We start from the raw sequence: 16,625 nt of genomic DNA on the forward strand, positions 1-16,625 counted from the left end.
GTTCCAACTCTGAGGCTTTCAGCCTTGTAAAGAATGAAATCAGTGCCTCCAGTGACATAAAGGCCAGGGGCTCCCTGTAGAATATTCATGGTACTGACCCTCTTAACTTTATAGAAAGAATACAGAGAATTATCAGTCTTGATCACAGCCCCAGGTTTTTAAATATTTAAACTTTTAAGAAAATACTAAATATCTCTTTTTAATTCTCCAGTCACTTGTTTTTTTCTTATGATTTTATTTCAAAATAGTATAGATTTAGCTTTGCCAATTTGCTTTTAGGGTTTCAGTCTCCCACAGCTTAACATTTGGCCCTCTCTGGAACACATATCCCTTTCAAATATTGCCCGTGCGCTCACCTTTTAAAGTATCATTAGAATTAAAATGTTATAATTTATAAGTAGTTGGTACCACTAGGAAAAAGAATCTGATTACCCTGAAAATTTTATAGAAATAGGTTTGTAATAGCTTTAGGGACATGATTTTGACTTTAAGCGACCCAGAAAATGAGATGCTAGTCTATTTTTGAGAACTTCTAAAGGAGATTTCTAAATCTCCTCTGGTGGCAGCTTTACAGTGATATAAAAGAACCATTTGATAATCATTCCTAGAGGGATGAGACAAATGCTGAGAATCAGACAGAGGTTCAATCACAGGTACCTCCAAACCCAACTTCCCAAATCACTGGAGCTGAGATGCCAAGGTTGGGGTGGGGCGTGGGGCTGAAATTTCTATTCTGAAATCACCACATTAACTAAAACCAAACAGATAATTTTTAAAAGTCTCACTTTTTTGGACAAGATAGCTTAGATTTGCTGTCCATGTTGATCAGACTTCTTAAACTTCACAATTTCACTTGAACTATTCAAGAATCATTGATGATTTTTTCCTAGAGTTTTAAAAAGTAAAGTCACTTGACTCAGTTGCTCCAAAAAGTCCAGTCAGAGGTTTAAAGCTAGTATTGAAGGATAAGATATCAGCTGATACTAAATCACACTACTCTGAAAATACTATAGTTTAGGATTGCATGCTGTGGAAAAGATGATTAGCTGCCCTCTGAAATCCATTCTTCTCTTAGGCACACAGCTAGACTGCATTTCCCAGACAGACTCGCTTATAGTTAGGTGAAACATGAGCTCAAGTTCTATACTGAAATGTGAGCAGAAGGTCTGCCATTACTGGGCTGGGGTTCTTAAAAGAGTAGCCATGCCTCCTCCATGTTCTTTTTCTCTTTCTGCTAGAGAAAAAGGAATCCAGCAGTTCTAAAGTAACCCTGGGAGCTCCCTGCTGAAGACGGCAGAACTTCTGCCAGCCAGGTTTTCAAATGTCTGCATACAGAAGAGATACCTGCAACAAGGATCTTGCCTCGGACTGATGTACGAGTAAGGAATGTGCTTATACTACATGTAAGTTTGGCTTTATTTATTAGTTTAGCATATCTTAACATTATGTATATATATGGCTTTATTTGTTAGTTTAACATAGCTTAACATTATATATGTATGGCTTTATTTATTAGTTTAACATATCTTAACTATGATATATGCCGTATTTTAAAATTACACACTGTTACTAAAATCACATGGGAGCAGAGACATCTTAACTTCACTTTAGTGCTTTTTACTTTGCCAAAGGTGCTTTCACATGCATTATTGCTTAGGAGTCTCACCACAACCTTTGAAAAATATTGGCTCTAAAAAAAAATTATATATATATTTTTCAAATATTACTGCAGTAAGATAACTTTAAAAGCCACAAGTTAAATTAAGAGAAATAAACATATTTTTCAAACTTTTGATATTTTGCAATAGAAAATTCCATGGAACTATAAAACGATCAGATTTTTAATTTCAAACTTGAGCTGATAATAAATATGCTTTGAAGATTTGTTTTTGTGGTCCAAATTACCAATAAGAAAATGTTATATTTAATGTAATAATTGCCCTTACCTGCTAAAGATGACATATTGATAATGATGCCGCCTTCACCTCCATTTTGCTTACTCATGTAATCCAAACCAAGATAGGTTCCACTGATAACAGAAACCTAATCCAGAGGCATAAGTGAGAAAAGGAATATAGTCATTATCCTTTCCCATATTTTCACACACCAAAGGTTTTCCAGATACCTAGGGAGATTTCTGCAAATATTATCAATGAAAGGTTTTAAAAGAGCTTTGTTTTTAAAGTTAGTCATTAAACCTGGATTCTTTGGGTTTGCCTAATCATTGTGGAGCTTGTCATATATCTGCAAAACTTCACTTAGTTGCCCAATATGAGATTTTATGCTACAGGTTGTATTCCAAAAATGTCTATTACTTTCACTCAATTCTCAACATCTTCAATAATTCCATATATTCTTTTTGTTTTCTAAATGTTGGATGCAAAATTTATTTACCCTTCTTCTCTGCATATGGTTCTCATGTCTCAGTATTCCACACTTAACTACTCTGTTTAATTCTCTTGGATCTTGGAATATAGAATAATGCTTACTCTTGATTTCCTAGAGGTTTTATTTTCTCCTTTTTTCTTTCTAATAAAAGTTCTATTTTGCTCCTGTATCTACCTCCTCTCCAATATAATACAGAGGAAGGTGATCTCCCAAAATTTAATGTAGACGCTGATTAATTAATTTAATTCAGTCATGGAAATCCCATTCTCCTTGACAGTGGCTGGTTTCAGAGCCAGCAAGTGACCCAGTTTTGGTCAGTGAGACCTGGGAGGCAATCAGCTAGAGATGGGAACAGGATGGATGCTGCTGAGAAATTTTTTGTTGCTCTTAAGAAAACCTGAAGAAATGGTTACATTGCCTGCTTTATATGAATGTTGTAACTTAAATGGACAACCCCTATTTCCTAGTATCCTGAAGATGAAACCAACATACAGAATGGTCGGTGGGAGGGATGACACAACCCTGGGCCCGATGATATCATTGACCTGTAAGATCAAGCAATCCTCAACTCCGTGTTGTGTGAAATCACATAAATGTTTTATCCAGTTTAAGTGGTGATTGTCAGTTAGCTGGACATCTGGTCTTTAGTAATGTCTATAACTAAATTTTATTAATCACTGCTTACAGCTATCCTTTTGATAGTTTACTGTTTTGCCACTTATATCCATGTGTAGGCACTTTTCCTGTTTTTGTTCAAATCACTACCAAAAAAAAAAAAAAAGAAAAAAAAAAACCTGTGCGATCAAATTGATATTTCAAACCTTACTTTTCCTTTTGGATTTAAGAATTCCTATCCCTTCCAGCTCAGACTTTTAAAAAAGGAAAATTCTTTTTTGACATCTTAATTCCTATTTTTTTCATGCTTTACAATACTGCAAAGAAAACGATACAATAGGTAATGCGTCTGAAACGGAGGTTACACATGTATTTACCTTCTTTTTCTCTTAAAAATTTCCTTTTGAAGTTTTCTTTTTTTTACAAGGATTCAGATATACTTCTCCTACCTAACAGTAGCTCTTGAACAAAAAAGGAAATAGGAGGTTCTATTCACTTAAGCCATGTGTCAGTTTGACAGTAAGGAGGCTTAGGGAGAATGAATAAAATCTCCACATGATTTTCTTTAGAAAGGAAAACCAAAACATTAACTGTTTATATAAGAAGAAAAAGATGTAGATGGCTGAAATTAATGAAGCCAGTTAGATTCTGTTAGTTTCTGCAGAAGGCTTCAGCATGTCTGAACAGAATTTCTGTTCATGCGTATTGACACTATGCTTTTATTCTCAGGTATTACAGCTTTGCTGACACCCCACTGTTGTGTTTTCGACATGAACAAGATGAAGCCAGATAGAAAATTTGGGATTTTTTAAGATTTATTTTTAATTTTTTAAAAAAGCAATATTTATCTTTAGGTCTTTGGTGGAGAAAGGCAAGGGATTATTTTTCTCATCCATTATCAGGTTAAGAACTGGGTAATTTTTCAAATGAAAGAGTTCAAAAGATGAATCTACAAGACAGGGTCTAATGCTTTGGCTGTGTAGAAATGATATTTTTCACTTTTCCTCCTTTACTATAACAATGTAGTCCTTATTCTAGATTATATATGCATGTGCGTGTGTGTCTATATATTATATATTTCACCATGTTGGCCAGGCTGGTCTCGAACTCCTGACCTCAACTAATCCGCCCACCTCAGCCTCCCAAAGTGCTGGGATTACAGGCCTGAGCCACCGTGCCTGGCCAGAAAATGTAGATTTTGATGCTCTGGAAGGGAAGTGTAATTTATTGAATAAATTCTATGCAGTGGCACTGTGCTGGATATTCACATAAACTATGGTTTATTTAAGCGTAACAGTCCTTAGAGATAGGGAGTTTACCTTCCTCCCTGGGAAGCTCAATATGAGAGAAATAAAATAACAGTTTATAAATTATAGAGTCAAGACTGGATTCTAATTTTGACTAATCCCAAAGAAATGTATTTCCCAGGGCAAATCTTTAGTCAATAAGTGCATTTCAGAAAAAAAAAAAAAATGACTAGCAACATTCATTTATTTTGTTTAAATCTTATTTGAGTATATTGACCCACTTATGCCTAGTGTTCCATTACTGGAATACTAAGCACGTGAGAGTTATTTATATCCTACTGTTCAAGGTCATTGCCAAGGTCTAATTTTTAACTCATGCAAAAATTCAAAATATTGCACCCTCTGGCATAAAGGGGTTAAGGAATTCAACATATATTAGTTAAATGTCAAAATCAGACTGTAAGTTCCACATCAGTGGGGATGAACATATTTAGGTTTATAGAAACTTCAGAAAGTTACAAAACTACATGACAGAATTACCATTCCAATCAATATTCAAAGTTAAGTTTACCTCTGCCCAATTGCCAGCATGAGTGTTGATAGTTTTGCAAAGACTCATTCTTTCCTGAACATTTCTTTTTTTTTATTTTATTTTGTCTTTGAGACAGAGTCTCGCTGTGTCGCCCAGGCTGGAGTGCAGTGGCGCGATCTCGGCTCACTGCAAGCTCCGCCTCCCGGGTTCACGCCATTCTCCTGCCTCAGCCTCCTGAATAGCTGGGACTACAGGCGTCCGCCACCACGCCCGGCTAATTTTTTGTATTTTTAGTAGAGGCGGGGTTTCATCGTGTTAGCCAGGATGGTCTCAATCTCCTGACCTTGTGATCCGCCCGCCTCGGTCTCCCAAAGTGCTGGGATTACAGGCGTGAGTCACCGCTCCCGGCCTGCTGAACATTTCTTCTGTGTTCTGAACAGCTATAAATAATGCTGCTGTTGTTGGCTTCAGACTAAGGAGGAAGTATAAAATAGCCTAATGGAAACCAAAGACTGGGAAAAGGTTTAGTGGGAAGAAGGATGAGATCAGCAAAGTGAAAAGTAGGGAGTAAATTTGATAAGGAGTAAAAGTAGAAGGACAGATGATACTGTTTGGAAGAACTAATGTATTTGGAAAGCAATGTACTGAGACATAGAAGTGAATACTCTCATGTATGCAAAATATCATATACAGGTAATGGCAGGTGACCCAGTAACTATTAACTAACATCTGTAAGGACACAAGACAGTAGTTTTCTGCCTTGAAAGAACTTGTGGTTTACTAGCATGAATAGCATGAATTATGTATATATTAAAATAATTCTAATAAAATTAAAAAACTGGTAAGCCCTATGAAAATGGTATAAATATGTTGTATAATATTTTAGAAGAAGGAGATATATATGGTAAAGTCCTTTAAGAGGTTACTCTCTGACATGAGCAGTAATACAGAAAAACATGCAAAAGAACAAACATGGAATTGTATAAGACCCAAGGAGGCAAATTAAATCCAGAGCAGAGTTTCAAAAAAGAGTTATATAAACTACACACAAATATTTGCATTACAGTAACAGAGATAATCAAGTTGGAAGTTAAATTATTGGTCAGATTCTACTCTTGCAACGGGTTTAGGTAGGAGGGGAAGTAACATATTTTTAAGTAATACATTGGTAACAAAGGTTCCATGGTGTTTTCTCTATGTAAACATATATCATCAGTTCCTGATGTTAAGCTAAAAAGTGGCCTATGTCAGCAGAGTCCCAAGAAAAATAAAGGCTGGATAAATTTCAATGGAGAAGGAACTAGGCCTGTTAGTTATAACTAAAGGATCACAGTAAAATTCCCCTGGTCTTCCAGAATTTCCTATTTGCCCATGATATTGGCACTTTCCAGCTCAGAGCAGGTATTCACACAGGCTACATTAAAGCAAACATGCCCTCTCAGCTGGATGAAGACATCAGTCGAATTCTGTAACTTTGTAATATTTGCCTCAATATTTCCATGTTTCTTTACGTTAGCTGTAATCATTGCACACTGTTTCTGACAGCTGATTTCTCAGAGAAAAGACACAGCAAGTGTCCATTAGGAAGTCACCAAATACAGGAACTATATACTCTATTAATTTTATCTGTAAAAATATCTGTAGATATTACCGATGAAGCTATTACAAATATCAGTAGTAATGTTAAAGAGAGAAAGCTGTTGTGCAATTTGTGCTTTTTCACTGGGATAGCCTGGTTCAAAGAAAATCTCATCATTTAATGTGGTTTTGGAACGTGGCATGAGTCTATATTCTTAAAAATCCTTGCAGTTCCCAATTAGCTATATTTTCAAAATTTTTGTTTTATCAGGCTACCAAAAGATGTAATGAAATACAACTCTTAATAAGTCAGGGATATCCTCCAAAGAGTAAATATAAAATGCATAGTTTTTTTTTTTTTTTTACCAGCATAAGAAAATTAAAGCTATATAATGCATTTAGGTAAGGAACAGAAAAAGAATAAAAACAAAAAGAAAACAGTAAATATTAAAGTATAAAACGGAAGAGTAAAAATAAAGATAAATGGCTTAAACTCACAAATATTAAAAAGGCAGATGTTCCCAGTTGTGTCTAACTACAGATTAGAGGATTCTAAGATCTCACAATAAACCATCAGCAACAACAAATTTAACATAAAAGGTTACTTATATTTTTAAAATAAAGTAATGGAGAAAGGTAGGTGAATGTGAATCCAAAGAAAATGATAGGGTATTAATTTTATATCTGAAAATATAGAATAGATTAAAAAATGACAGACAGCAAATCAGAAGTTTAACTTTAAAAAAAATTTAAAAATCAATAAATTGCAATCATTAGCAACTTATGCTCTGAATATTATAGATTTATAATATATAGAGTCTAAACTTACAGAATTACTAAAAGAGGTAGGCAAACTGACATTTGCCATTTGAGATAAGAATGCCTCTGTTGAGAAACGAACAGATCAAGGACATAAAAGGAAGCCAAGATATAGATGACACCCAAACCAAATAAGAACATTATAAGAAAAGAAAATTAAGGATAGTACAATTTGTAAGTACAGAAGCACAAATACTAAATTAGGAATTAAAAAAATTCAATGGTATATTAAACATTCATATACCATAATAATGGAAGATTTAGCCAAGAGATGTAAGTATGATTCACAGACAGAATATCTCATTTGAATACATTTCTACCCTAAAGTAGAAGAAGATCACAGAACTGTCTCAACTCAGGAAAATCAGCTATCAGGTCTCTCCAAACACACGTATGTATATTTGCAATTAGAATCCCAAAAAGATTTTGAGGGAAGCCTGACAGTTTCAAGTTATTTTCAAATATAATGAAAGAGGTACACTGGAGAAAAAGTTTTAAAAGAACTGCAAGGAGGGTATCCATACTGTAAAATAGAACCTTCTTTCTTAATTAAAAGATTTTAGGTAAAATTCAACATCTTTTCATGTTAAAAAATCCTCAACAACATAGGCATCGAAGTAACATAAAGCAAACATCTTACTGAGTGGGAAAAAGCTGGAAGCATTCGCCTTGAGAGCTGAAACAAGACAAGGATACCCACTCTCACCACTCATATTCAACATAGTACTGGCAATCCAAGCCAGAGCAATCTGGCAAGAGAAAGAAATAAAGTGCATCTAAATAAGAAGAGAGGAAGTCAAACTATCTTTTTTTGCAAACGATATGATTCTATACATAGAAAACACCATAGTCTCTGCCCAAAGGTTCCTAGAACTGATAAACAATTTAAGTTACGTTTCAGGATACATAACCAATGTACAAAAATCAGTAATGTTTCCAAACACCAATAATGTCCAAGCTAAGAGGCAAATCAAGAATGCAATCCCATTTACAACCACCACAAAAAGAATAAAATACCTATGAATACAGCTGACCAGCAAGGTGAAAGATCTCTACAATGAGAATTGTAAAACACTACTGAAAGGAATCAGAGATGTCATTATTAAATGAAAACACATTCCATGTTCACGGATAGGAAGAATCAATACTGTTAAAATGGCCATACTGCCCAAAGCAATTTACAGATTCAATGCTATTCCTATCAAACTACCATCATCATTTCCACAGAATTAAAAAAAACTATTTTCAAATTCATATGGAATCCAAAAAGAGTCAGAATAGTCAAAGCAATTCTAAGTAAAATGAACAAAGCTGGAGGCATCACACTACTCGACTTCAAACTATACAAGGCTACAGTAACCCAAACAGCATGGTACTGGTACAAAAACAGATATATAGACCAATGGAACAGCATGGAGAAGCCAGAAATAAGGCTGTACACCTACAATCGTCTGATCTTTGACAAAATTGACAAAAACGAGCATGGGGAAAGGATGCACTATTCAATAAATTGTGCTGGGATAACCAGGTAGCCATATGCAGAAGATTGAAACTGGACCCCTTCCTTACACCATATATAAAACCTAAAACTATCCAAATTCTAGAAGAAAACACAAAACACCCCATTCTGAAGACATGCCGTGGCAAAGATCTCATGATGAAGTCTCCAAAAGCAATTGCAACAAAACCAAAAATAGACAGATAGGACCTAATTAAACTAAAGAGCTTCTGCACAGCAAAAGAAACTATCAAAGCAGTAAGCAGATAACCTACAGAACTGGAGAAAATATTTGCAAACTATGGATCTGACAAAGGGCTAATATACAGATTATAGAAGGAACTTTAGCAAATCAACAAGCAAAAACCAAACAACCCCATTAAAAAAAGGGCAAAGGACATAAAGAGACTTCTGTGAATACTTCTTAGAAGAGGACAGACACATGGCCAACAAACATAAAAAATGCTCAATATCACTAATCATCAGAGAAATGCAAATCAGAACCACAATGAAATACAATTTCACAGCAATCAGAATGGCTATCATTAAAAAGTAAAAAATAAATAATGGATATTGGCTTGGCGAGGTTGCAGAGAAAAGGGAACACTTATATGCTGCTGGTAAGAAAGTAAACTAGTCAGACACCATGGAAAGCATTTTGGAGCTTTTCTCGAAGAACTTAAAACAGAACTACCATTCAACCCAGCAACCCCATTACTGGGTATATACCCAAAGGAACATAAATCATTCTACCAAAAAAGACACAGCGCTAATATGGTCATCACAACACTATTCACAATAGCAAAGACAGAATCAACCTAGATGCCCATCAACGGGGGACTGGATAAAGAACATGGGTAGGTATACAGCATGAAACACCACACACCCATAAAAAAGGAAATCATGTTGGTTGCAGCAACATGGATGCAGCTGGAGATCATTATCCTAAGCAAATTAATGCAGGAACAGAAAATCAAATACCTCATGTTCTCACTTACAAACAGGAACAAAACATTAAGCACATATGGATACAAAGGGGAACAACAGTCACCAAGGTCTACTTGAGGATGAAGGGTGGGAGAAGGGTGAGAGTGGGAAAACTATCTATGGGTTGCTATGACCACTATCTGGGTGATGAAATCATCTGTACACCAAACCCCAGTGACACACGATTTACTCAGGTAACAAATCTGCACATGTACACCCTGAACCTAAAATAAAAGTTGAAAAAGAAAAACCAACAAAAATAATTTAAAAATTTAAAAAATTAAAAGAAAACTGTATTTTAGTTATCTGTCAAGTTTAGGGAGCAATTTTGTACTCTTCTCAAGGTAGGACTTACAGATTTGGCTTTTTTGTGAAGAAGTGTCATCCTCATTGCCTCTATCAAGTTATTAAAGCAGTTAGGTAATTATTCATGGGCATTTCAATTTAAGTAAAAAATGTATTGACTAAGCACTATCTTCAAGATATTATGTTGATTACTGAGAGAGAAACAAAGAAAAACACAACCCAGTTCTTGTTTTTATGGAGTTTATAATCTACTAGGAGGATATCACGAAGTAGGAGGTCACTCCCTGTACCTTTATACATACACAGTGGCCAAATTGTACTCTACAATTACCTGCCTTGTAAGATTGGTGAGAATGACCTTAGCAAGGTCAGGGAGACCCCAGGCACAGCCTATTTGACATTTAGTTTTAGTTAACGTTTGATTTTTACTAAACTCCAATATCTTATGTCAAGGGTATTTATAGAATGAGGTAACCCACAAACTCGTGACTTAATGGATAAAAGAGAAAATTTTATTTCTTAATTCTACCATTTTTAGGAGCTAAGTCATTATCAAACATTATGGAAATCACACACACACGCGAACCACGAACCTTCAGGATAAAAAGTCCTACTAATTACAAAGTTCAATTGTCACTTTAATTTTGTTTTCTGTTACATTCTGGCATTTAATTAAGATTTACTTTTAAATAAATAAGTCAGCGGTTGACCAGCTTTTTCTGTAAAGGGCCAGATTGTAAATATTTTAGTCATTGAATGCCACAGGATCTTTTACAAATATTAAACTTTGCCCCTGTAGCATGAAAATAGCCAATGACAATTCTTAAATGAATGACTGTGGCTGTGTTCCCATAAAACTTTATAGACACTGAAAGTTGAATTTCATATAATCATATTATTCTTCTTTTGAATTTATCCACCATTTAGAAATGTAAAATGGTATTTTTAGCTTGCAGGTCATACCAAAAGAGTTGGCAGGCTATTTTGGCCTGTGGGTCATAGTCTGCCAATCCCTGAGTTAAGCAATCACTTATATTTTATTCATGCTTCTTTCTAATATTTTAAGATAGACTTACTTTCATAATTAAATGTCTTCCTTTTTATAAAAGAAAATGCTTTTATCCAGCTTTCTGTAACTTTCCTTTTTCAGTATCGTAGGTCATTGTTTTGTTTCCTTGACTCCAAGAACCTTTTTTTCTTTATAAACATCATGTTATTAAATAATTATAGACAAGAAACATAGCTAAGATAACTCACCAAATTAATTTGCAGAGTTTTTTCCCAGTTTTTCTCATTATTCACTCCAGCATTATTGACCAAAATGTCCAGTCTTCCAAAGTGGTCTACAACTTTTCTAAAAGTGTCTAATTATAAAACAAGATATTAGTGATACATTCCTATTTTCCATGTATACATTTAAATCATGTCCTATGCCATGAGAGGAATTTCAGTTTATTTACCCTCATAGTGAAAGTTACTAAACTCATGGGCTGAGTGTAATTAATTCCTTGTTTCTCAATGTGTGGTTTGTGGACTAGAAGCATCAATCTGGCAGCTTGGTAAGAATGCAGAATTTTGCAGACACCACAGACTAACTGAATAAGAATCTTAACTTTAACATATTCTTACATGATTTGTATGCACATTGAAGTTCTATAAGCAGTAACTTAATGGGGTACATTTTAGAGAACTGAGCTAAGATCCTAAGCTAAGAGCTCGTTGAAGTCAGTTAGGGCAAGCAATGTCTCTTAGTCCCTGAGAAGCTACTGAAGCTCTGTAGCTTAGACTATTGGTAAACATCCTTTTCCATAAGCCATATTAAATTCATCAAGTGTTATGTTAATACAAATATTCTTGTGTATTCAGATCTATTATGCATGTTTGGGGGAGTTTTTATATCTTAGTAAAAGTCTACTTTTCATTCAGTTGATTTTATTTGATTACTGAAACTTCGATGTTTACTATTTCCTTCTTCTTTCTCACTATTATTACTACTTCACATTACTAGGATTACTAGTTTGTATAAAACTATGTTCAAACAGGATAAAGTTGGCATGGATTCTGAGGCCTGAATGTCTTTCATTACGCTGTCCAATCACATGTCTATTGTTTCTCAAAGCAGCCTTTGACATAGTTCTAATTGATTTAAACTGTTTCCCTGGGCCTTTGATCATTCATTCTATTATTTTACACTATGGATAAAAATTGTGGTTGTTTTTCTACATGACGGAAATATATTCTCAGGTGTCCAGACCAACATATCAAGTCCTTTAAAAAAAGTAGGTCAGCATAAGCTTTATTTTGATTGAAATAAATTCATATAATCATTAACAACCACCAGACATATTGGGGAAGACATGGATTAATCAGTTGCCATATAGAGAAATTACTATGCTAGTTGTTTACTAAAAACATTTTCAAGATTTCCTAATATGTACCTTTTACACTCACTGTACGGGAATGGAAGAACAACAAACACAAACTGTTTATTTTTCATGGATTTTTTTTTTTTTTTTTGAGTCGGAGCCTCGTTCTGTCCCCCAGGCTGGAGTGCAGTGGCCTGATCTCAGCTCACTGCAAGCTCCGCCTCCCGGGTTCACGCCATTCTCCTGCCTCAGCCTCCAGAGTAGCTGGGACTACAGGCGCCCGCCACCACGCCCGGCTAATTTTTTGTATTTTTAGTAGAGACGGGGTTTCACCGTGTTAGCCAGGATGATCTCTGTCAGGCCTCTGAGCCCAAGCTAAGCCATCATATCCCCTGTGACCTGCACATATACATCCAGATGGCCTGAAGTAACTGAAGAATCACAAAAGTAGTGATACTTAAATGGCCTGTTCCTGCCTTAACTGATGACATTCCACCACAAAAGAAGTGAAAATGGCCGGTCCTTGCCTTAACTGATGACATTACTTGTGAAATTCCGTCTCCTGGCTCATCCTGGCTCAAAAAGCTCCACCACTGAGCACCTCGTGACCCCCACTGCTGCCCACCAGCGAGCAACCCCCCTTTTTCCTTTACCTACCCAAATCTTATAAAATAGCCCCACCCCTATTTCCCTTTGCTGACTCTCTTTTCCGACTCAGCCCGCCTGCACCCAGGTGAAATAAACAGCCTTGTTGCTCACACAAAGCCTGTTTGGTGGTCTCTTCACACAGACGCGAGTGAAGGTCTCGATCTCCTGACCTCGTGATCCGCCCGCCTCGGCCTCCCAAACTGCTGGGATTACAAGCGTGAGCCACTGCACCCGGCCTTTTTTCATGGAATTTTAAAAATGTTTCTTAGAATCTCAAATTGGGTCCAGAAAAGGTCCCCCAGTATTTTTTTTTTTCTCCTTCCATTCTGAGTATGTTCTAACTCTTCATAACTCCACAGAAACAACCTTCACCTTTTGGAAAATGAGGGTGTTAAATATGTATGTCTAATTGCCGGTTTAATTTTCTTTCCTCATTCTGTTCTCCACCGTATTCCTTATACTCTGCCCTTACCAATGTATAGTATACCATCTTGTTTTCTGACATCCCATTGAATTCCAGGCTCAAGCAACGTACAGTCTCCCTCTTGCTGACATTTATATGCTATGGTACTCTTTGTAATTTACCTAAACTCTCTTGGCTGTGATTTGTTCATTTGGAAAATAAGTTATGTTTAGATTATCTCCAAGAAACTTTTCATCTCATATTTTTATAATTTCCACACTGTCTAAACAATTTTAAAAGTTATAGGCAACATTAAATCCTGAAACTGGAAGAATCAATGTCATGTTTTCTTTAGATGCAAGCAAATGCTCATGTCCAGACAACATGTGGATTTCTCATGACCAACATGCCTTCCCGGGTCACTTATGTGTCTGAGTTTTTTTCCTCCTCCACAATCATTTATCCTTAAGGAATGTGTTTATAGCCAAGGTATTAATTTTAAATACTGGGAAAAAAACAATTGTAGTTAAATGTCATTTATGAAACTATATAAATTGAGACAGAAATGGCTTTCAGATTGTTTATACTGTTCCTTATTCCATCAGCATGAATGTTGAGATCTGACCTGGCTCTATCCTTGATGCAAAATATCATGTGCAATCAACATAATTGTCCTCTGGTACAATATGTTCCTCTTGCATTATGTTTACAAATCTGTTCTGCTCATGCTTGTCATCTGTGTTATAGGTCTTTATTAGCATTTTCAGATTTCGGTGATGTAATTTCCTTTACAATTTCTCTTAACTGTGGGTACACCACTTCCTTCTAACACGTCAGTTCATTTTCATTCTCTTACAGAATATTTAAAAATTTTAAAATAAATTTACATTTGATGTCCCTTTAAGAACAGGAGCACTGGAATAAGATTTGCAAAAGTTTTCAGACCCCTTGATTAAAAAGTGCCTTACAATTTACTCAGTCTCTTTGAATAAAACTTTGTGAAATACAAATATCTTACTTTTCTAGTTTTTCTCCAGAATTTTTGTTTCCTGTGAGTTTACTGGGGCACTCTCAAGTTCTCCAATAGATGTACAAAAAAAAAAAAAAAAACAGCTTTATAATCAAAGCTGTTTATTGTGTATGCCAATATTGTCCCTGATACTTCACAAGTAGATTGGTCTATTTTAAGTGAGTAGCCGGAAACAGGAAAGCATTGAGGAAAGGCTGATAGAGATGTTTCTACTACAATTCTAACATTGTATACTTTATTATGATTACTATTATTATTATTTTAAAGTACTGTCTCATTGGGGAAAAAGCCGGAGAAAACATATGGTCAAAAGCATCTAGCACTTCTGTGATGATGCTCCTTGAACTTGTATTCTGATATGTTTAAACGAAAAACACTGCCACATTTGATTGTCATTGGACTCCAGCTTTCTGGGAGAAGTTGTTTGTCAACAGTACCTTACTTAACCTACTTTAATTTTCCAAGTTTTGTCTGCAATTTCAATCATTTAATAATTACTGCAGCAGCACTGTCTTTGAATACATAAAGGAATTTTGATTACATTAATGCTGCCAAATGACTACAATAAAAGGATTTCTCCAGCAGTCTTGCCTTTCTTTCGGTTTTACAGCTATTGGGCTGTCAGAAGGAAACGTATCAGTCCAAATTGTCTTTTGGAGCTTCAAGGTAGCTGCCCTCGAGGAGGCAGCGGAGGCGGCACCCAGGGCCCCCTGGCCGGTCTGCCTTCAGGTTGTTGCTTGTTGAGAGCACGTTCCCAGTTGACAGATTGATTCCCCTGTCTTACCTCTCAGTTGTTGCTGGTCAGCCACATCGCACTGGATGAACAGAGTCTTCTGAGGTTCAAATTGCTCATCCAGGGCAGCTTTACACTGTACACCTGCTTCAAGATTCCAATCCACCAGCGCTACCTATAGACAAGAGGAGAGGAATCGCGGGCCTGCGCAGCTCACGAAATAGACGGACAAACAATAAACACACAAGAGGCTCCCCTCCTGGACCTGAAATGTGGCAATTAGGTTTGGGTTCCCTCCCAGCCACTTCTGAGGTGTGCTCACAGCCTCAGCTTCAGCAAATTTTGGAAGTGGCAAAGTGGGCACGCCGGGCGCGGCCTCCCTGTCTCCGCCAGTGCACCTCGGGCGGCGGGGCGAGTCTCGGAGTGTGTGGGCAGAGAAATTTCCGCGGCTGGGCGCCGGGCTTACCTTGGCGCCCTTAAGCAGCAGCGCCTCTGCAAAGGCTCTGCCTATGCCCTGAGCCGCGCCGGTCACCAGCGCCACTTTGCCGTTCACGTGCATGGTGCAGCCACTGCTGGGGCGGGCGGTGGGCGAGCTCCGCGTCTCCGCGCGGCCGCGGCTTTTATGTCCCCCCTGCGCGCGCGCGCGTGCAGCCCGGCGGGGCGCTCCCCTGCCAGTGGGCGGGGAGGAAACTGTCAAGCCAGCGCCCGCCGGGGAACCCGCGACTGTGTCACCTGCCCCCTGAGCGTTCTGGAGCGCCAAGCTTCGCGATCTTTGCCTTCCGGACTCGCAGACCGGCTCAAAGCCTCCCCTCAGCCTCTGGCTCCGTGATTGGCAGGCAGCTGACAGAAGAAAAGTTAAAAGGTTATTTCTGAAGAAGAGTTTCCTTCAGTGCCCTAAAGACCAACTGGATAGAAGGAGAGCGGAGCAGAGGCTTGGAAGCTTGGATTCCTCCTCCTGCACTCCCTCCCGGCCCCGACTCCGGAACAAAACAAGCAAACAATAAAGCAAACTCGTTGCTCTTTTGTCTCAAAGTTTTGTGTGAGTTCCCATCTCGTAATCAGTGGGGTTGAGGGTGACGGGGAGCAGAAGTAACTAATACCATTGTGTTTTCTTAGTTACATTTTGGACAAATTTTTACGGATACTGGAGATGAGAAGTGGACTCTGCTCTGTCCTGAAAACCTGGAATCATAACATTTCAAGGCTAGGACTAGAGTGTCCTTGGCGCTGTGTTTCTGATCAGTGTCAATTGTGTGTCATATTGAGATGCCCCCACAAAAACTGTCACCATCAACAGGCGCTCCAGAGCCGCTGGTAGCCTACCAAATTGTTGGCTCAATGGAATGCTTACTTGTTGAAATACACCAACTTTGGAAGCTCTGAGTCAAGTTTGGGACAGAGGTTCCTTGCTGTCCAGGAACTCCAGGGCTAGCTGTATGCGGACTTGCATAAATAGCAAGGGCTATTCCACTGAC

The 16,625-nt window shown here is 37.3% G+C and overlaps 1 protein-coding gene across 2 annotated transcripts in view; it reads right to left on the bottom strand.

The window, feature by feature from the left end:
• Positions 1 to 15,943, bottom strand: part of HPGD (15-hydroxyprostaglandin dehydrogenase) — a 32,596-nt gene extending 16,653 nt beyond the window's left edge. Inside the window, exons 1-5 of one of the 2 annotated variants that reach the window (XM_054683496.2) lie at positions 15,617 to 15,787; positions 15,202 to 15,325; positions 11,228 to 11,334; positions 1,947 to 2,043; positions 1,199 to 1,344 (exon numbers count right to left, since the gene is read on the bottom strand). In XM_054683496.2, coding sequence (XP_054539471.1) covers positions 1,235 to 1,344; positions 1,947 to 2,043; positions 11,228 to 11,334; positions 15,202 to 15,325; positions 15,617 to 15,709 — 531 coding nt within the window. In that variant the 5' untranslated portion in view covers positions 15,710 to 15,787 and the 3' untranslated portion in view covers positions 1,199 to 1,234. Of the gene's footprint in view, positions 1 to 1,198; positions 1,345 to 1,946; positions 2,044 to 11,227; positions 11,335 to 15,201; positions 15,326 to 15,616 lie in introns of those variants that run through there. The other variant, XM_517542.8, reaches the window with a different exon arrangement.
• Positions 15,944 to 16,625: the final 682 nt, after the last annotated feature.

This window comes from Pan troglodytes, chromosome 3, assembly GCF_028858775.2.
Source record: "Pan troglodytes isolate AG18354 chromosome 3, NHGRI_mPanTro3-v2.0_pri, whole genome shotgun sequence".
Lineage (NCBI taxonomy): Eukaryota > Metazoa > Chordata > Mammalia > Primates > Hominidae > Pan > Pan troglodytes.